This window comes from Papaver somniferum, chromosome 1 (genome assembly GCF_003573695.1).
Source record: "Papaver somniferum cultivar HN1 chromosome 1, ASM357369v1, whole genome shotgun sequence".
NCBI lineage: Eukaryota > Viridiplantae > Streptophyta > Magnoliopsida > Ranunculales > Papaveraceae > Papaver > Papaver somniferum.
The window spans coordinates 13712739-13735782 of NC_039358.1; the positions used below are offsets into that span (position 1 = coordinate 13712739).

Genomic DNA, 23044 nt, shown 5'->3' on the forward strand with positions numbered 1-23044 from the left:
CCTGCCTACCAAAGAGGATCAAGGTAAGTGTATCAACGAACTCCATCAATATTAAACACAAGTACCTAACAAACATAATAAGAAGATGCATTAGTTCTGAAAAGAGTTGGCCAAGGCAAAAAACAAGCATATCACAAATCAAAACAACAATGACTCTGTAGATCTTTACGGTGATGCTCCAAAAACTTATACAAGACGGTCATATATCGTAAGAAACATCATAAAAACCATATCACAGAACATAATTGAATGCTAAAATGATTCAAACCTTTAGATTGTATCTTTCTTATATATAACCTAGTAGTGGTAGTCATGTAAAAGGACACATAGATTTGGTCGATAGTGCTTACAGCTCCTTCAAGTGAAGTTAAATCTTGCAAATTGTATCCTACTTTTGCATTTAGTTGAAGACCTGGTATTTTTCTGATTTAAACTAAAGCAAAACAAAGATAAATTCAGTACACCAACAATACTAATTAGAAAATATAAAAAGAAAAGGTTGAAGATTACTTACAAATTAGTAACAAAATGAGCCAGTGCAGGTAACACCTTTCCAATTCCCTCCAAAATGATCGCTACCATGTGGAATTCATCTTGTTAGCTGTTGTGGTGAGTTCAAGCTGGTGTAAATAACCCCAAGAGCATCAGCTGTAGATCAAAAACATACAAAATAAAGATCATTTATTAGTTCAAAAGTCATCTATCATTGCTTCCTGGGGAAACCGACAATCCTCCAATCTAATTCAAAATCTATTCATCCAAATCTTGTAATATAGATTCTAATGAATTTATGCAATGATACCTAAAATCTGCTACACTTAACAAGAAACATCATTTGCTAATGTCTGTATAGAAATTCAGCCACTTCAATCTAAGTAGATGACACACATATATCTTCATCCATGGAGAACCTTAGAAGCTAATAAAGTTAATCCTTTTTCTGCAAATTACTTTGTGAATCATAGAATTCAGATATTTTGATGAAAAAAATGAAATCTAAGCAACAACCCAAATCTTACAATACCAAATTGACATACTTGAAAATCCAAAAATCAGAAATTGTCATACCAAATGAACACTAAATAAATAAACAACATGACCGAATCATGGATCTGAACTTGAAGCTGAACAACATGACCAAATACAGTTATTATCAATAAATACAATTGAAATCATACAAAGAACTAAAATATGTGAAATTCAACATATAAACAAACAATGAATCCAAATTCTTTCGCAAAAATTAAATCGAACAAACTAGATCTACTAAAAACAAGTCAAACTACCAATCAAAATCAAAAAATCTTACAACAGACATCCAACATGATTCAATCAATTTCTCCTCCGATCTTCACGAACCAAGAAAATCAATTCGTTTTTCTTTTTCTTCTTCAAGACTTGTATCAATTTTTTATTCAAAGTTAATAAAAAAAATTATGAGCATTCCCTAGAATTTTTCAGAGATGAAGACAAAAATGAAACTGCTGCAGATTCTAGGGTTGTAAAAGAAATGCGGTTTTTTTTTGTGTTATTCAAAGTCTGAAACTTCGGGGATGAGATTTGGGTTTAGGAATTTTGGGTATTATTAAGTTGCTAGTAGTGAGTGAATGGAGATGCAGAAGAAGAAAATATGGTGTGCTCGGGCTGATGAAGGTGGTAGATTGGTAGCTGTGGTGGTGAGTGAATGGAAAAGAGAAGAGGGATTACAGGGTTGGGGTTTGGTAGTTGCAGTTTGATCTTTGTTGGAAGAGATAACGAAGATGGAAGAGAGAGGCGCAGAGGTTAGACTAGAAAGAGATAAAGATAGATAAAGTTTGGGGGGACAGAATTTTCGTGCTATAGAAACTATTTACTCTCACAGTGGTTCTTAAAACTCTATATTTTTACAAAAATGCCCCTTAAAAAAGCTGATGTGCCTGAGACAAGTTTTTATAAAACAACTATTGCTCACAGCATCTCTAGTTACGTCAGCCGAGTAGCAGTGGTTTTCATGAAGCCTAGGAAGTGGTTAAAAATCTGTTTTCCACTAGTGTTATTTGACTTCTCCTATTTTGACTTCTAATCTAATTTGACTTCTCCTAATTTCATTATCCACACTGGCACGATAAACAGCTCTTCGATTTGCGACAACACGTTGGTTTGCTACGAACTCAACGAACTCAACAATGCTCATAATATCATCCATACTCTCTGAGGAATTGGAAGAGTGATGAAGAGAATTGGAGATTGAGAAATTCTAGAGAGGTTTAGAAATTCTGGTGTGAGTTGAAATTATGTATTTATAGAGGGAGAAAATAGTAGCCGTTGGATGAAGATCTGATAAGCGATGATCCGAGACGCGAGCGGTAGCTTGACTGGCGCTGGCGACTTAAAGACCAACGAGCGCTGACTTGACTATCGAGCGATGAACACTCTATCACTCGATAGATAGTCTGCCGTGTATCCCTATATATTATTTCTGACATATAGATATATGAATTTGGAAGTTTGACATACCCATAATAGGTGCATATATGCCAAAAATAAACGTTTGGCATATACATAAGAACATGCCTTACCCCTTCACCGAGTGCTCGACCCAGGTTACCCAACACGTCTTTGTGCGGAGTATTATGTTATAGTTTTATCGTGGCGTGCCAAGCTCAATCGCATTCTCTGTGCAATATTAGGATTTAGGAGTAGGACTTCATCGTTTTGATTTTGTAATACTCATTTTCATAAAGTAAAATATTAGGACTTCGTCATGTTCATTTTGTAATATTTATTTCCATTAAGAAATTAGTTCTCTTTTCTGACATATTCATTAATGTCATTCAAAGTCGATCCTTGATTAGTTAGATCAAGTAGGCAGTAGTTACTAGCTTGCAGATCTTCAAAACTAAATAAATAAATAAAATAAAAAGAAAAGCAGCTACTAGCTACCTAGAAGTGAACAACAAACTTTGATCAACATCTAATACGAGTCTGCAAGTGTATGCTTTCTTCAGCTAAACTAAAGTTTATGACAACATCTTCCAAAGACTTTCCAAATATGCAAATGAACGTAAGAATTGTTAAATGGTCAGGGTTGTATAGACTCTATAGAGCGTGTTTCTCTGATGCAATAGATTGCTGCTAATTAAAAACTGAAGGCTTCATCCACCGGAAGAAGAATAAAAAAATACTAGTGGTACATAAAATGCCAGGAAATGATGAGTAAGTTGCATCACCTACCGGGACGTGTGAAAGACTTACACAATTTCAAAAGTCTCCTTTGACCCTCAATTAATACATGTAGATGTTATTTTGGCCGAAATGGGAAACCAGGCGACACTTCAAAGAAGGCGGTAGCTTGGTGTATTTTAACTAGTCAACGAAAGTTTAAACTACAATTCCACAAATATACTTCTGAAGCCGGCGGCAAGTATGCGTTTTCATCATATACATATGATCAATATATACCGATGAACATGCATTAAATTGGTTGCATAATCATCAACTGGTCATGGCTCGAGGAGGGAAATCACTAGCATTGATGAAATCAAAGAGGTATACTCAAGAAGATGCAAGGCCAACGCCGCAATGGGTGATAGACATCAAACAAGAAGAAACGGATCAACTAGATTTTGGAAAATCATGGACAATCTATAGAGTTCCCACAAACCTCCTTGAAGTTCAGAAAAGCGCATTTATTCCAAAAATCATATCGATCGGTCCTTTTCATTACGGTGATAAGAGTTATAAGGTAATGGAAGAACACAAGAAGAGATTCTTGTTTCGTCTATTGGGATATGATAATAAGAGTAATTTAGGTGATTATAAATATATTGACACAGAAAGCATTGAGAGACTTATGTATGGATTGGAGAGAAGAACAAGAGAATGTTATTCGGAGAATTTTCCCGGTCTTTCTATTGAGTTGTGCAGATGATGGTGATGGATATTTGTTTTGTTATCGAACTTCTTCGTCTCTACCACAACTTCCACTCATCAAATGACACAGAGGTACACATTTTTATGTGTAGGAATTACCAATATGTACCATTATAGTGTTCTTACTTAGTGGCAGGTCCATCCATTAAAGCCAGTAATCAGAGGTCCATAATTAAAAGAAAACATGAAAATGAACCAAATTTTTTAAGCCCAGATCCTGCACACGTGCGAAATCAGGTATACGTAATATGAAAATTCCACAAATACCTTTCCTATTTAATATGTTAAAAGCAGGAGAGATATTATTCACATTTCATATTCATTTTCTTCTTCTCTTTCCTCTCACCATTGTTGCAGATGAAGATGAAGATTTGTCTTTATTCTTTCTCGTTTCTACCGAATCAGATGATGAAGATTTTTCTATTGTAATGTTTCTTTTAAGGTTTTGGCGATCTAATCATTGTTGTGCTTGATTATGTTTTCGATCTCCATGGTTGATTTGTCGACTATATACTAGATCTAGATAGATAATCACATTTTTGTTCATTTCGTTGCTAGATTCGATTATGCCACTTCCATTTTAGATGTTTTAGACGTGTTTCAGTTCTTTTTTGTATATGAAGCAACAGTACGTATATCCCGTACTGAGAAACTTAGTTTATTTTTGAGAAGAAGAAGAAGAAGATGCATCGTTATGATTTACGACGAGAAGATTGTTTGTGTTTCCAGGTATGTATATTAACAATGATTTTCGGTTTCCATTCTATTTTTTCCATAGATTCGTTACTAGTTTTTCACATGCAGCTGAAGTTTAGATTATGAATCAGCAGTACATATATGATGTACTGAAAAATTATGCTTTAATTTTGTTATTTTTGTAGTTTTTGACATTTTTCTTCTTCGATCTAGAAGTATATATATGATTGTTTTTAGAGATTCATTAATTGGTTTTCACATGCAACTGATTTTAGTTTCATTTTGGTTGTTTTTGATATGCTTTTAAGTTGTTTTTGTGTATTAATCATCGGTACGTATATGATATACTGGTGGATTTTGATGGAACAAGTTCAGATCTAAATAAACAATCATGTTTTGTGTTTATTTCATTAGTAGATATGATACTTTTATGGTTTGTTTTTCAGTTTTCTTTTGTGTATTACCTATCAGTACATATATGACGTACTGTTTTCTTTTTTTGGTTACTATGAATCCATAGGTTTTCTCTTATTTTTTTGGGTTTGTTATAGTTTGTTTTTGTGTATAAATTGACAGTACATATCTGGTGTACTGATATAAAATTCTTTTGATTCTGTTTGTTCAGTGTTTTGCCACTTTTTTTTGGTTTGATCCATTAGTACATATGATAAATCACTTTTTTTTTAGTAACAAACCACTTTTTTTGTTCAGTTCTAGTAACAAACCACTTTTTTTTGTCCAGTTCTACTAACAAACCACTTTTTTTTGGTTTGTTACTAGAACTTGAAGTAACTATTGATAAATCAGTATTTCCACTGCTCAAAGCAGCACCTAATTTGACTCATCTTGAATTTAATGAGGTAAGTACACAAAACTTGTGATGTTTATTACCCATATTAGAAAAACAAGTCCTGGGTGTTGTTAAGCATATTTATGCCATTAAAAATTTACTCTTTTAATGTTTTTTTATTTCTTTTTTTTTTCTAATCCCAACCCAGAACATTCACGACAAAGTAGAAGATGAAGATTGGTATGGTCTTATGTTGACAACAAGATGTTTGTTTGAACACCTCCAGTCTGTTTGTTTCATGTTTTTTAATGGAAATGCGAGGGAGATGAGGTGGTTGAAACTAATTCTGAGGAATGCAAAAGTTTTACATACAGTTACTGTTGGAAGTTACGTCAATCCTATAATGCGAAAAACAAACAAGTACTTATGTCAGAGTTCCCAAGTCTTCCTAAAGCCTCCGGCAGATGTATGGTTGAATTCCACTAAGCTTGCTTGATCCTGTTTTTAAGCTGGTTAGTTTTCTATATCCTAGTATTTATTGTCAAATAGGATCTCTTCGGTGCAGATGAATTTGTGTACAATCTACCTAACGGGGATGATATTGAAAAAAAATATCATCTCCCAAAACTAGGAAACTTATCAAGAATTTCTCGAACTAGTTCATCTACTTTTATGTCCTTGAGAACAGTCGATGGGTCTGTTATTTAGATTAATTCGTATGATCCTACAATATATGTGATGTATACGTTTTCTAATTTATTTATAATTGATTCTAACATATATGTACTTTACTTGGAAGCGGTGCAGCAGATATGTACTCGAACTGTAAGCAGCGGATATATACTCGAATTGTAAGCAGTGCAACAGATATGTACTCAGATTTGTAAGCAGTGCGGCATATATGTACTCAAATTTGTTAGCAGATATGTGCTCGAATTTGTGAGCAGTGTGCCAGATATGTACTCAAATTTATAAGCAGTGTAGACACGGACGTTTGGTAGCAGGGGTATTATGGTCATTTCTATGTTTTAATTAATGTTGGACCTCTGGATAAAAAAAATCTGATTGGACCTTACTATAAATAACTATATGGGCTTTGGACCAATCAACAAATTTTCCTTTTTATGTTTACATCTTTCATTTCTGTCGGTACATTGATTGATACATATATATACAAGTTCTTTAATTTCCTCTCGTTTTTCTTTTACCAGCAGGAGGAAGGAGTTGTAGCTGATCCAATCTTTACAACCCGATGGATGCTTCGAGCCGTTCAACGCGATTTAATGATGATACAGAATCAGCTTCCATTCTTTGTACTTCAAGAATTATACCGTTTGATTATTTCAAATCCTAGGAAAGGTGGTCTTGAAGATAACATCTCGCTCATCGATCTTACTTTGAAGTTTTTCGATCCACTTCTTCCAAAAGACGAAAATGAAAATGTAGACCTAGACCCAGACCCGGAAGAGTATCGTCACCTCCTTCACTTATTCAGAAAGAACTTCATTTCTCCGATTAAGCGCAAAAAACCACTAAAGCCTCGAACAGGTAGTACCGCGACAAAACATATGATTCATCCTCAGTTAAGAACTCAAAGCACTCTCCTTAAGCAAGAAAGCCATTTCATACAGTGTGTTACAGAACTGAAAGAAGCAGGGATTTCGCTGCTGGAGAAATCAGAGAAGAGCAATATTGACATATTCGATGTTGAATATGAAGATGGAGTTTTGAAGATCCCTACGCTGTTTATCGATGATAACACTGTGCCTCTCTTTCTGAATTTCATAGCTTATGAGCAGTGTGACAAAGATGCAACTCCTTACTTTACCAACCACTTTGTGTTTTTTGATAGATTGGTGGATTCGATCAAAGATGTTGAAGTTCTACACCGAGCGGGAATCATACGTCACGTTTTCGGGAGTGAAAAACGGGTAGCGTATATGATTAGCAGGTTATGCAGAGAGATCGTTTATAATGTGGATAATTGTCATTTATCTGAACAAATGAAGGGGATAAATGAATGCTACAAGGCGTATTACGCTAACAAATGGTATGTTTGGTGGACAAGCTTGGTTCGTGATTACTTCAGTAGTCCCTGGACAGTTCTGTCTCTGTTTGCCGCTTTTATTTTATTAACCTTTACTGCTGGACAAACTTTTTATGCTATATACGGTTATTACAAACCAAGAAATTAATTCATGCATTGCACTTGTAAGTAAGTATGAAGCCGCTTGGGATCCCTTGTAATTGAGTTTGTCTTGTATATGTGTACTCTCCGCTTTGTCTTTTTCTTTTCTTTGAAGAATTATAACGATTTATTATACATAACTCACAGTACAACCATTGTAAGACCACAACTGATCAACTATGAACTGACTTTAATACAGGTTAAACATAACCCATAGAACAACAGTTTGAAGACTACAATAGACCAAGAGATAATAGACTTCTTTACATATTACCATGATCATAACTAGAGTTCATCCTTTCCTATTGTTTCATACTTATCTCTATGGATGAAAGGTAACCCTAGGAGGCTTAGTAAACTGTTGTTGACATTCATTTATTCTAGCATACTTTGCCAGGGCATCAGCTACCCTGTTACAGATTCTAGGACTAAACATGATTTCAAATTCATTGAGACTATTAATTAAACTTAAACACTCCAACAAAAGATACTTATCCTCCCACCTGACGGACTCCAGCTGATTCTTGCTTAATGCCTCCATTATAGTTTTATCATCACCCTCTAGGATTACTTTACTGATATTTTTAGCCTTTACCCATTGAACAGCCATAAGAAGAGCAAGAGCTTCAGCTTGTTTAACATCCCTTGATCTTAATGTCCAGGCCATGGCTTCCACAAACTTTCCTGAGTGATTGTGAACCACAAAACAAACACCAGCTTCTTGAATCTTATGTTGCACCTCTTGTATTCGACTATCCACATTACCAATTTTTTTTCCATCTTCGAATTCCTTCACGAGCACTAATCAACTTGTTAGTAAATATAGCCGCAGGAGATCCAGACTTATCGGTTTTCCACTCCTTAAAAGACTCATGTTTTATCCAATTCTCATATAATCGAAAAGTTTTATGCACGTTATATGTATATAATAAAATGGGAGCATGTCTGAACCTATGTTGTAAAAGGCGTGCGCCTTTGGCGCTTAAGCGTTGGGTTGGGGCCTGGCAAAAAAAGCGCCAAAAGCGCCAAATTATACAACAATAAGGTTTTTTCTAAATAAAAGGCGCTCGCCTGGGGCGCCTTAGGCGCTAGGCTTGGCGCCTCGCCTCGCCTAGCGCCTTTTACAACATAGGTCTGAACCCACTCGAATAATCTTATGAATAATGGCATTTGTAAAAGAAGAAATCCATTCATTTGAATATAATGCCCTATCCAGTCTGGTTTGAGCAAAGTGAATATCTTTCCTATGATTAGACCATGTAAATGGATTTCCAGTGAAAGGGACTTCTTGAAGATCACATTAAGATATATGATTAGACCATGTAAATGGATTTCCAGTGAAAGGGACTTCTTGAAGATCACATTAAGATATGATTCGATGGATAATACTGGGTGTTGAAGGCTTATGAGTGGAGAAGGATTTTTTATCATAGCGAGACAAAGTGGCATTTAGATCTCCAATAATGACCCAAGGAAGATTCATATGCATACCCATTTTAGCAATACAATGCCAATAAATATAACATTTCTTTCCTAACTATAAAATTTCTTTCCTCACTATAACAAGAGATATACATGCAAGTAAGGACCAATGTTGATTTTTATGGTCAGTACGAACTATAAAATTTACCATGGTGTCAGTGAAATGCATTAGCTCAATTTTAAAACCATCATTCCATAAAACTGCCAAACCCCAGCCCTAATTAACCTTATTATTGTGACACCAAACATGTATAATGCATATCATGCAACATAAAATAAGCATTCTTGCTTCGTTGTTTTGTTTCGGAAAGAAAAATTATATCAGGACTATATTGAATAATGCAGTCTTTCAAATGTTGTCTAGTATACTTGTTTCCTAGACCTTAAACATTCCAAGCGAGAATTCCCATTTTGATTAACAACACAAAGCAGTAAAGTTTTAAGACCCCACCAAACAATAATTACTAGATGCTTAAAGACATCGAGATATATAAAATTATAAATTCAATAATAAACAAAATGAGTAGCCGAAAAGTGATTAAAAGAATAAGTTAAAAGAAAAATATGATCTTCCTGCTCTTCTATATAGGTCCCTTGTTGTCCAATAAGATTGTCCCAATTTCCTTGTTGAGGATATGACCGATAAAAGCTTGGATGTATTTGATGTTCAGCTCCATAGTAAGCTTGTTATATATATTTCGACGGATATTCACTGGATACTGGATCTTGCTCTTGATTCTTTTGGATATCTTCAGGAAATTGAACACTGGCATAACTACTTGTAGATGATTCTTCTCTAGTTCTTTTAGGTTTCTGAGTCGTAGAAGTTTAAACCGCTCTTTCTGACACACTATAAATGGTTGAAACATGAAAACCATCTTCTGGAATTTGAAAATGCTTTTTCTTCGATCTCTTTTTACCTATTGTCTTTTTAGGAGAATTAAGAATCTTCTCCCCCTACTTGTATTTAGGATTATTAGCTTTTGGGTAGACAACCTCTCCAAAATCCTCACCAAATTTGAAAATGTAACTGGAAATAGTTTGCACATTATCTGCTTTATCTGAACATTGAGATTCAGATAAATCAGAACAATAAGACAAGCAGAACAAAGTTTTCTAGGCTGCCTTTGAAAATAAACAGGTATCCATTAAGTTACCTAATATGTGTCTAAAACACCTTAATATTTATCTATTGTTTATGCTTTCGTTGCCGAGTTTTCTTGTATATTATGTATCTTATGTTTGCTTTTGAGTATTTAGGTACTTTGGAGTCATTTGTAACAAAAGAAGAAGAAACAGGGCAAAAATGTCATTTCAAGTGCAACTGCTGTTGGAGACGAACTATTTCTCATTATTTGCTTCTATTTCTTAATTTTTGTCTGAAAAGCATGTTAGCTTTAGTGAAGAAGAGAAATTAGAGAGAAAAAGTAGATCTGAGAAGTAAGGGACGATCGTTGTTGGTGGAAGAATTCAAAGAAGAAGAAAATGTTCACTTGGAGCAAGAAAAACAAAAGCATCATTTCAATTGCACTTGCTACGGGGAGCAGAGCGGAGCCGAGCCGAGCCGAGCCAGTTATAAGAGATAACTACTGCAGCTTAGTCTAGAGAAGCAACAGACTGGCATCTTAGTGGCTAATATCTACTTATGAGTGCCTTGGGTGTCCACCCCTTATCTACTTCAACAAAGTGGCTATATCCACTTTCATTTCCTACAGCAACCCTAAAATTCAGAGGAAATTGATTTCTCAATCATTTCTTTTCTGAAATCGAGAAGTGATGGCGGCTTCTTTGTGCAACGAAAGGGAGAAATTCAGAGAGATTGGGGATCGAGAGACTGTTGTAAGAGAGTTCAATGGAAAGAATAATACAGAGAAGATGGGTTAATGATTGAAGCAGGAATTCGAACTAGGGTTTGGTGAAGATGAGAAGAAGAGTTAAAATCTGATATTGAATCTCTGAGATTTTGATTTGGTCGAGAATGATGGATGATTTAGGGTTGTGAGATGAATTAGAAACATGGGTATGTCTCAGATTCAAGGTTACCGTGAGATAGATGGCTATTGAAGAATTATATGGAGGTTTCTTCTGAGTTGAACAAGGAGATGGTGGAGAATTTGGGGATTCTGTCAAGAACAAGGACCTGAGACGATGTGATTTTCACTAGTGTTGAAGAATTGCTGTTGATTGTATGTACCAGATGGGGTTTGAAGTTGATTTTGTGATGAAGAAGAAGACCCTGGTGGGCTTTTGGTGTTGAGATGATGGTTGATCTGTGAGAGATGGGTTACAGCTGTTGTTGATAATGCTGTTGTTGGTATGAGGTTTTCCTGGTGATGCTGTTATTGTTGTGTGATGATGAAAGAAGGAACCAGGACTCAAGATTGTTGCAGTTACAGCTCAAATGGAGAAAATGAGTTATTCTCAGTAGATGTATGCCTAGGATATTGCAGGTGAACATGAGAATTTGCAGGAAGATCAAGTGTTGGTGAGTGCAAGCAAGGAGGCTTTGTTTATGTTGCTTCTACTGGGTTTGAGCTGAAATTGCAGTTATATGGAATGTATGAGAATGTGATTGCCTTGAACATGGAGTTGCATGAAGGTAAAAAAGGATCTGATAGTTGCAATGAAGTTGATTCGAAGCTGTTTAGATGAATGTTAGCTCAGGGAACTGGAGTGGAGAGTTGCAGCTATACAGGTCATGTATTTGAATGGAACAGGGGGCATGGGCGGTAAGGCAATTGCAGTTTGTGATGAGCTGCGATGCAATGGAAGTGACTGGATGAACTGACATGGAAGAAGAGATGTAGCTGGTGGAATTGCAAGAACTGAAATTGGTGGTTTTGGCTCAGATGGCTGTAGGTTGGTGGTAATGAACTGTTGTTAGCGAAACAATGAAGGAGAAGTTATGCCGTGATCTGGTGGTGGTTGGGAGTGAAGCTTCTGCTATGTGGAGTTGAGTTGCAGCTGGTGTTCTTGAGAATTTGAAGATGAGAGAAAGGAGATCTGTTGCTGTTGTGGACAAGGTGATGCTATTGGAGCTGGAGATGTGAATTTTAGGAGGTTGCAGTCAAGCTAGGTGGTGGTACTGAGAATGCAATGATGAGACACAATGGAGTGTAGTCGATTGTGCTGTCACTGCAATAGAAGATGAACAAGAAGGAGTCACAGCTCATGTTAATGGGAAATACAGGTGGAATTAGAGATGTGCATGGGAACTGGTAATGCACAGGAACTGTGAGATGAGGCATTGCAGGCATGAAGCTACAGGTGGTGCAGGTGATGCTTGCTATGGACTGCGAAGACTGCAAAGATGGACTGGAGCTAATTTGAACGAGTTACAGGGAAATGTCTGGCTGAGAAGCAATGATGCACAATCATGGTGCAACACCAAGGCCTGTGCAAGACTGTAACAGCTCAGGCTTTGTCCAAGAACCCAACTCAGCCTAGTCACCCAGTTAGAACCGACTCACCTGACTCAGTGACCTTTGATGAGTTGATCGGTGATCAGTTTGACTTTGCTGGTCACCTGAGGTACTTTTCCGGTAATGTTTGCGGCCAATTTTCGGCACCTCAACCAGTTTTCCGACGGGAAAATTAGGCGCAGGCCAAAAAAAAAAACTTACCGCTAGGACAACAATTATTTCTGATACAGTCGCACCCATAATTATTTAAGAATATTTAAAACGTAGGGAAAGACTTTATTATCCTTCAGCGTTTTTTTGTCAGAATTTATTTTCTTTAACCGGCAGTTTCTTTCTCCATTAATCTCTATAAAGAAAATCAAAAGATCAAATCAACAAAAATTCTTTAAAATCGATCTGCAATGGATGAAATACCAACATGAACGCCTCTTCAGAAATCAAAAGAGAAAAAATCAGGTACTAAATCTAGATTTGATTTTTTTTTCGATTTTAATTTTTGGTTTTGATGTTGATGACCTAAAAGACGAAGAAGAAAAAAATCAAGTAGAAGAAACATAATTTTTTCATAACCAGAAAAGTGAAAAAAGTAATGCATAAGACATTATGCAGCTAAAACAAAATAATGCATAACGTCTTATGCGTCTAAACAAAACTGATGCATAACCAGAAAAGTGAAAAAAATAATACATAAGATATTATGGAGCTAAAACAAAATAATACATAATATCATATGCATCGCAAAACCAGAAAAGTGAAAAAAGTAATGCATAAGACATTATGTTTATCATAAATCACTGCAGATGCAAAAAATATATGCATAACAAGTTATGCAGTACAAAAAAAATGTGCATAACTAGTTACGCAGTACAAAGAAAGTGTGCATAACTAGTTATGCAGATGCATAACTAGTTATGCAGATGCATAACTTGTTATGTGGTAAAAAATAAATGTGCATAACCAGTTGTGCAGATGCATAAGACATTATGCAGTACAAAACAATGTGCATAACTAGTTATGCAGATGCATCAAAGGTTATGCTTATGATAAATCACTGCAGATGCAAAAAGATATGCATAACTAGTTATGCATTATTAAGAAAATGTGCATAACAAGTTATGCAGTACAAAAAAAAATGTGCATAAAATCTTATGCATGTGCAATCAAAGACAACAGAAACCCAAAATCCCCATATTTAAACCGTAAATTTTGAAACAGAAACCCTAGTTTTATTGACAAGATTATTCAGAAAAGGATTTGTGAAAAGATTCAAAGAGAAAGGCATTTTCGTGGTCTAGAGAAAGACTTGACAAAGGGAAAGATCCAAATGTTAAAAACGAAGAATCGGAGTTCACTATTGTTTTCTTCTCGCTTCTCTCTGTTCGTCTCTCGAAGAAAAGGGTAGTTTGGCCTTTTAAAAACTAAGAAGCAGAATTTCAGAAATTATGGGTCGGCTACGAATTTTTGACGGGAAAATGGGTGCGCGCATGAGGTTTCACGCCCGTGGGTTTGAGGGTGGGAAAAAATTGAAAAATGGGTGTGGCTGTAATTTTCACTTTTCCGACAACTACTATTTGGCAAAAATTTTACTGGGCTATTTTCTACATGGCTTTGATGGGCTTGGTGGACCACTTGGAGATGGACTTTGAAGACTTGGGCCTAATTTTGGAAATAAGAAGAGCTATAAAAGACAAGTCTTTCTACAACTTGGATATCACGTATTCTACTCAGAGCTATTGGAGGAGAGCCTCTTTTACTTATGCTAATAGGGTTTGCTTTGTTTCATCTTCTTTATTCAATTAATATGATTATGTTGAACTCCATAGCTATGAGTAGCTAAATCTTATACTATTGGTTAAGGATGTAGTCCTATATCTACAACTTGTGCTCAATTAATGCATTAGTTTTTTCTCTTGATTATCGTTCATATCTCTACTGTTTTTATAATTACATGATTGATGTATTGTGGTAGGACTTAGATGTTTGGTTAGTTAAGTGGCCAATTAATTCAACTTGCATCCTTGTCCATAGCTATTTTAGAGTTTTTATCGAGCGATAACCCCAGATACAAGTAGCATGATATGATTACGGTTTGTAGCTCTTGTTATCGTATGTAGAGTTTGACCCTTGTATGAATTGTCATGCACAATGTATGACAACTGCATTGATTAGCGTATTTTTAAAACTTAATGATCCTAGGAATTGAACTTAATTAGTGAAAGGCATTAGGTTGTTCTTAAGGTGGATTTCACATGCGCAGCTCTAATGTGTGTGTTGATAAACTTAGGAAATTAACAAATTATCTTGTTCTCTTGATAGTCTATGGATTTTGATAATAATTAAATTATAATTCTAATCATGTATGCAAGCACTTGTTTAAAATTGAAGATGAACTCCTTGACCAATATCATTCCAACTATTTTATTTGCTTTGCTTTATTTTATTGCTTAGATAAAATTCTAAATCCCCCCTTGGTTACTAAGAAACTGAAATTTTTAACAACAAAAACCTCTCTGTGGGAACAAACTCTTTCATACCATATACTTAATCCATATTATTTGTAAGTGAGAAAGTGAAATTATATTTGACGCATACGACAACGATCAAATTTTGGCGCTGCTGTCGGGGAGACATACAGCTTGTTGTTAAGTTTTTAGTTTGTTTTTATAATTTCTGCTTTTATCTTTGCTTTTTGTTTTCTTGTATTGTTTCTCACTTGTTTGCGAGAATTTTTTTCAGGTACCTAATCCCTGGCTTCTAAAGATTGGAATTAGCCAAGGTACGGGATAGCTACTCGAAGAGGCACAATACTCCAACCAAGTCAAGAGTTACAACTAGAAGAATAACAAGAGGTACCGGTTGAACGAGAACAACCTTTTGAAGAAGAAGAAGCAATGAGTGACCGTACACTTAAGGACTTGGCTTCTCACAACTTGGATACACAACAATGGTGTATTCAAACAAACTCAACCTTCGAGAATAAGCCGAGGTTGATTACAGAGTTACCGAAGTTTCATGGCATGGTGAATGAATACCCAAACAAGCATCTTATGGACTTCCTTACCATAGTCACGGCCATGCTTCCACCGGAAACAAATGCAGATGGTGCAATGTTGAAAGCTTTCCCGTTCTCCTTGGCGGGCAATGCTAAGGAATGGTTGTATTACTTTCCTTCCGGAAGTGTCACTACATGGAACGAGTTGAAGAAACTTTTATTAAAGATATATTTTCCTGCGTCAAAGTATACTCAAATTCGCATGAGATTTGTGGAATGAAACAACATGTGAGGGAATCTTTGTATGAATGTTCGGAGCGATATAAGAGATTGGTGGCAATCTGTCCACACCAAAAATTCAATGATATTATGGTACCCTAATACCTCTACGAAGGTCTTAAATCAAGTGATAGATCTCTTCTTGACGCCGCGGGTGGTGGTGCACTAGTGAACAAGACGGTGACCCAATCTACCGAGTTGATTGAAAGTATGCCAGCGAACTCGCAACAATTTTACACTAGAGATGAACCAATGGTTAAGCGAGTGCATGAAGTTTCTGATTCATCATCACACCTTGATCAAAGGATGGGTAGCAAAGAGAGAATGGTGCAAAAGATGGCTGTAGTTATTATACCTTCATATGATGACGAGTTGGAGCAAGCTAGTACGGTCTTTCCAAATCATCAAAGACGGTATGATCCTTATTCCAACACTTACAATCCGGGATGGAGTGATCATCCTAACTTTAGCTATGTCAACAAGTAAGGTGCGGTTCAACAACCTAATTTCAACCGTCCGAGCGGATTTCAACAACAACAACAACAAAAATTTCATCAACCGCAGAAACAACAAAGTCAAGATTCCGGTCTTGATGAAAAGCTTCAAGCGATGATGCAAGGCATTTCTACCATGTTTCAACAAAGTCAAAAAGAGACCAAAAGTGCAATCAAGGATTTGCAGACACAAATGGGTTATATGGCTATTGATTTGAACCAGTTGAAGGCATAAAATGGTCGGAAACTCCCTTCTCAACATATCAACCCAAAAGAGGGTGTCAATGCAATTACATTGAGAAGTTGTACACAACTTGTGCAACCCGAAGTTACTGATTCAGGCAAGATGGAAACACCAAAGGAACCTATTTTGGAGGATAAGAATGAGGATTCTCCCCAAATTTTTGAGGCACCTATTTGTAACTCTAAAACTCCGGTTTCTACTTATGTTCCTCCTTTACCTTTCCCTCGCATATTTGAAAATTCCAAGAAAGAGGAACTAGAAAAGGAGATTTTAGACATTCTCAAGAATATCCATAAGAACATACCACTTATATATGCAATCAAGCAAGTTCCAAAGTATGCAAAGGTGTTGAAGGTCTTGTATACCAATAAACAAAGGCTCAAAGGTAATGAAATGCTAAGTGTGGGGGAGAATGATTCCGCAATCTTACAACACACTCCCACTGAAATGCAAGGATCCTGGTAGCTTTGACATTCCCGTCAAGATTGGTAACACTACATTTAATAAATCTATGTTGGACTTAGGTGCATCCGTAAATGTTATGACAACATCCATGTATAATTCACTTGACTTGGGTCCTCTTAAAAAGTCTGGAATTGTGTTACAATTATCCAATCGTTCTAATGTCTACCCAATGGGTATTGTTGAGGATGTTCTTGTGCAGGTTAATCAACTAGTATTTCTAGCAGATTTTTGTGTCTTAGAGATGGATGGAGGTTCACCAGACTCATCTCTTCCATTACTACTTGGGCGTCCCATCATGAAAACGGCAAAAAATATTATTGATGTGGACAAGGGAACGTTAACTATGGAGTTTAATGGAGAAATAATACGTTTCAACATTTTCGATATGATGAGATATCCTAGTGATGTCCACTGTTGTTTCTCCATTGATGTGATGGGCACATTGACGCAACAAATGTTTGAGTTGAATGGTGTTGATACTTTGGAAACCGTGCTCACTACACCCATTGATGATGGTTTGGAGTACGGTGATGAGATTAAAGAAACCATTGGTTCTCTTGACTCATTACCGAAAAAATCAGCAATTAAGAATATTTCTTATGCTTCTTTACCTTGCATTGATGAAAAACTTATGCCTTTTATTATTAAATCTCCAAAGTTAGAATTGAAACCTCTTCCAACTCACTTATATACTTGTACTTGGGTGACAAGGAAGACTTACCTGTAATTGTTTCTAACGAGCTTAGTGAATTACAAGAGCAAAAACTTCTAAGGGTTCTAAGGAAGTACAAGACGACCACAAGATTAAGAATTGCTGATATCAAGGGTATAAGCCCAGCCGTTTGTATGCACAAGATCCGTTTGGAAGACGATGAAAAGCCTACAAGGGAAGCGCAACGTCGGTTGAACCCCCTAATGATGGAAGTTGTGAAAAAGGAGATACTCAAGATTTTGGACATGGGTGTTATCTACCTCAAATCCGATATCAAGTGGGTATGCCCGGTACAAGTGGTACCAAAGAAATTAGGTGTGACGGTGGTGGAAAATGATAAGAACGAATTTGTCCCAACTCGTGTGCAAACTTGTTGGAGGGTTTGTATTGATTATAGAAAATTGAATGCCATTACTAGAAAGATTACTTTCCTTTACCATTTATTGATCAAATGCTTGAACGTTTAGCTGGACACTCTTACTATTGTTCTTTGATGGTTATTCAGGGTACAACCAGATTGTGATAGCACCGGAGGATCAAGAGAAAACTACTTTCACTTGTCCTTTCGGTACTTTTGCTTATAGAAGGATGCCTTTTGGCTTGTGCGATGATTCAGCTACCTTCCAAAGGTGTATGGTAAGTATTTTTTCAGAATATGTTGAAAACATAATCGAAGTGTTTATGGATGAATTTAGTATCTTTGGTGATTCATTTGACCTTTGCTTGAACAATTTGTCACTAATCCTTGAACGATGTGTTGAAACAAATCTTGTGCTAAATTGGGAGAAGTGCCATTTTATGGTAACTCATGGCATAGTTTTAGGCCATATAATATCTTCTAAAGGCTTGGAAGTCGATAAATCTAAGATTGACCTTATTCGTTCTCTAACCCCTCCCACTATGGTGAGGGAGATACACTCTTTTCTTGGTCATGCAGGTTTCTATCGAAGATTCATTAAGGACTTTTCCAAGATAGCATCACCACTTTGTAACTTATTGCAAAAAGATGTGGTTTTTAACTTTGATGAAAAGTGTGTGGCGGCATTCAGTCGTTTGAAAGAACTTTTGATCTCATCCCCTATCATTAAACCACCAGATTGAAGAAAGCCTTTTGAGCTTATGTGTGATGCTAGTGATTATGCGGTTGGGGCGGTGCTTGGGCATCGTGTGGGGAAGATACCTCATGCCATTTATTATGCTTCTAGAACGTTAAATAAGGCCCACAAAAATACACAACCATTGAAAAAGAGTTGTTAGCCATTGTTTTTTCTTTGGAAAATTTTCGCTCTTATCTAATTGGTACAAAAGTTGTTGTCTTTTCTGATCATGCAGCGCTTAGGTACTTGCTTACAAAGAAAGATGCGAAATCGAGGCTCATACGATGGATTTTACTCTTGCAAGAATTTGATATAGAAATCAAAGACAATAAAGGAGTTGAGAACACCATTGCGGATCACTTGAGCCGTCTTGCTGTGGACAAGGAAACCATCCCGTTGCGTGAAAGTTTCCCCGATGAGCAATTATTCTCAATTGCCTTTGGGGAACCATGGTACGCCGATATTGTGAATTACTTAGTTTCTAAACAAATCCCAAAGAAATTGTCTCGTGCTGAGAGGGACAAACTTAAGAAGTTAGGAAACCAATACATATGGGATGATCCATACTTATGGAAACATTGTAGTGACCAAGTAATAATAAGATGTGTTCCCAAATATGAATTTAATTTTATATTGTCTTTTTGTCACTCTTATGCTTGTGGAGGACACTTTTGGAGAAATAGAACCGTTCTCAAGGTACTAGAATGTGGTTTCTATTGGACAACTTTGTTTAAGGACGCACATGCATGTGATAGGTTCCAAAGAACAGGCAGTCTAGGTGCTCGAAATCAAATGCCACAAATTATTATCTAATTTGTTGAGGTTTTTGATGTATGGGGAATTGATTTTATGGGCCCTTTTGTCAATTCTAGTGGGAATTATTATATCTTGCTTGTTGTGGATTATGTCTCGAAATGGGTGGAAGCTAAGGCCACCCCCACTAATGATTCTAAAGTTGTTTCAGATTTTGTGCAAGCAAATATATTTGAAAGGTTTGGAATTCCAAGGGCTATAATTACGATGGAGGATCACACTTCAAAAATAGGTTCTTGCAAAGCTTGTTAAGGAAGTACAATGTGTTGCATAGGATTGCAACATTTTACCATCCATAAACAAATGGACAAGTCGAGGTTTCCAACCGAGAGGTGAAGTTCATTCTAGAGAAGACGGTGAATCCAACAAGGAAAGATTGGAGTATGCGACTCAATGATGCTTTGTGAGATTATAGAACCGCATACAAGACACCTATTGGGATGTCTCCCTTTAGGATTGTGTATGGTAAGCCTTGTCACTTACCCGTGGAAATTGAGCATAAGGTGTTTTGGGATATTAAGAAATGTAATATGGAGTTGGATGGTGCTGGAAGGCAAAGGAAGTTGCAACTTCAAGATCTAGAAGAGATTCGCAATGATGCATTTGAAAGCTCATGAATTTACAAGGAAAAGACGAAGGCATTTCATGATAGTATGATTACAAAGAAACAATTTTGCATTGGGAAGAAAGTTCTTTTGTTTAATTATCGCTTGCAATTGTTTCCGGGTAAATTAAGGTCGCGTCGGATTGGACCTTTTATTGTGACTAATGTGTTTTCTCATGGTGCAGTTAAAATTCGTAGTTTATCTACAGGTAATGAGCTTAAAGTAAATGGGTACCGGTTAAAACCATATTATGAGAACTTCTCTTCGAAAGTCGTGGAATGAGTTAACCTTGTGGAAGTACTCCCTATGGAGGATTCTTAGCAAACAAGGAGCAAATCGGGCTGACGACTTTAAATCAAGCGCTGAATGGAAGGCAACCCATCGGTTTTGTATCTCGTACCTTTTATTTTTATTTTTATTTTCTTGTCTTGTTTTTATTTGCTACTTTGTTCTGATTTTTGATATCTTGTCATACATCACGATTAGGTATTTCCCACCTTAAATTTTACTTTGAATGACTAACTTTCACGTTGAGGACAATGTAAGGTTTAAGTGTGGGGGAATGTTTGTATAGAACTTTATTTTTAGCATTGTTAGTTTTCCTTTTAGATATACGGAAACAAAAAACAACTAGAAAAAAAAAAAGAAAAAAGAAAGAAAGATGATTCACTACTAAGTCTACCAACTTGTGCCTTACACTAATGAAAACATAGGAGTTGAGGAACCCATTAGTAGAGTCTATTCATATGAAAACAAACAAAATATAAGAATAAATAACGTGTTAGTTGTCACCATATCTCGGAGTCGTCACCATATCACGTTCTATTTTTATTTTTCCATTATTATCTATTGTTACTCTAAGTGATTTTGTGGGGCACAAGCATCGAGTTGTTATCACTGCTAGGACAAAATAGAGTGATTGAGTGACAAAAAAAAATAACAAAAGACCAGACCAATTTGACCAAATGGTGTACATATATATAAAACAAAATAGACACTTGGATAGCAATGTGTGTGTGTTCTCCCTGTCTCCGTCGCCTAAACAAGCGTTGAATGCATGATCCATGGGAATTACCATGTAATCTGCTGACAATAATCATGCGTTTGGATCTAAAAGATCCAACATGTTGTCGGTTCAAAAAAAAAAATTGAAAAAAGAAAAGAAAAAAATATTATTATTGTGTTGTATAAAATCGATCACTGGTTCCCTTGTATATGCCAGTGAATTGATCTAGAATTAAGTTTTTCGACTGCTGGTTCCCTTGTATATGCCAGCTATGTTGATGTTAGAATTCATACCAGTATCTCAATCCAATAGGATTTTTAAGTTTGTTTTGGCAGTGACCTTCAGACAGATATGGGAAACAACGTTCACCTTAGTCAACAGTCCGCCACTATCTACTTTCTATATACATCTTCTTAATATTTTCATGTGATTGTGGTTAGTTCGATTCCGAGTATTGTGGTTGTGTTCAACTTTATGATAAAGCTATATTATTAATTTATTAATTGGATTTGAAAGTGGGTACTTCCTTCTGTAATCATTGATAGTATGCCAATTACAAGATGTTTAGTGTCATTTTTACGCTTTTCACATGTAGCTGGATTTTGGAAGTAAAAGGTTTTGTGGGTACACCTCTTATAAACCTTCATGAGACTAAAACTCGTCCACTAGGGACACCTATAGGTTTAAAGGATTGTTATTTATGCTAAGAGTAACCGTACCCTCGACAACACGGAGTTGTATGTATGTTTTAGAATAATTTTGTTTGATTTGCTCGAGGACTAGCAAAGTCTAAGTGTGGGGTAATTTGATAGATGTCTAAAACACCTTAATATTTATCTGTTATTTATGCTTTCTTTGCTATGTTTTCTTGTATATTATGTATCTTATGTTTGCTTTTGAGTAGTTAGGTACTTTGGAGTCATTTGGAACAAAAGAAGAAGAAACAGGGCAAAAGTGTCATTTCAAGTGCAACTGCTGTTGGAGACGAACTATTTCTCATTATTTACTTATATTTCTTAATTTTTGTCTGAAAAGCATGTCAGCTTTAGTGATAAAAATTCTGTGTGAAAATCATGGCAGCTTTAGTGATGAAGAGAAATTAGAGAGAAAAAGTAGATATGAGAAGTAAGGGATGATCATTGTTTTTGGAAGAATTCAAATAAGAAGAAAGCGTTCACTTGGAGCAAGAAAAAAAAAACATCATTTCAATTGCACTTGCTACTTGGAGCAGACCGGAGCCGAGCCGAGCCAGTGATAAGAGATAACTACTGCAGCTTAGTCTAAAGAAGCAACAGACTCTACTTATGAGTGCCTTGGGTTTCCACCCCTTATCTAGTTCAACAAAGTGGCTATATCCATTTTCATTTCCTACAGCAACCCTAAAATTCAGAGGAAATTGATTTCTCAATCATTTCTTGTCTGAAATCGAGAAGTGATGGCGGCTTCTTTGTGCAATGAAAGGGAGAAATTCAGAGAGATTGGGCATCGAGAGACTGTTTTAAGAGAGTTCAATGGAGAGAATAATACAGAGAAGATGGGTTAATGATTGAAGTAGGAATTCGAACTAGGGTTTGGTGAAGATGAGAAGAATAGTTAAAATCTGATATTGAATCTCTGAGATTTTGATTTGGTCGAGAATGATGGATGATTTAGGATTGTGGGATGATTTAGAAACATGGGTATGTCTCAGATTCAAGGTTACCGTGAGATAGATGGTTGTTGAAGAATTATATAGAGGTTTCATTGATTGAGTTACAAAAAAAAATAGAGTGATTGAGGTTTCTTTCACTAAAGTGAAAAACCATGAACTAGTGAACCCTTAGTGACCCTTTGGTCCTAAGTTCCAA

The 23044-nt window shown here is 36.1% G+C and overlaps 1 protein-coding gene across 1 annotated transcript; it reads left to right on the plus strand.

The window, feature by feature from the left end:
* Nucleotides 1–6684: 6684 nt before the first annotated feature.
* On the plus strand, nucleotides 6685–7593 carry LOC113350567. Its single transcript, XM_026594732.1, has one exon. It carries the CDS (start codon nucleotides 6685–6687, stop codon nucleotides 7591–7593), a length of 909 nt encoding a protein of 302 aa, XP_026450517.1.
* The last annotated feature ends 15451 nt before the right edge of the window (nucleotides 7594–23044 follow it).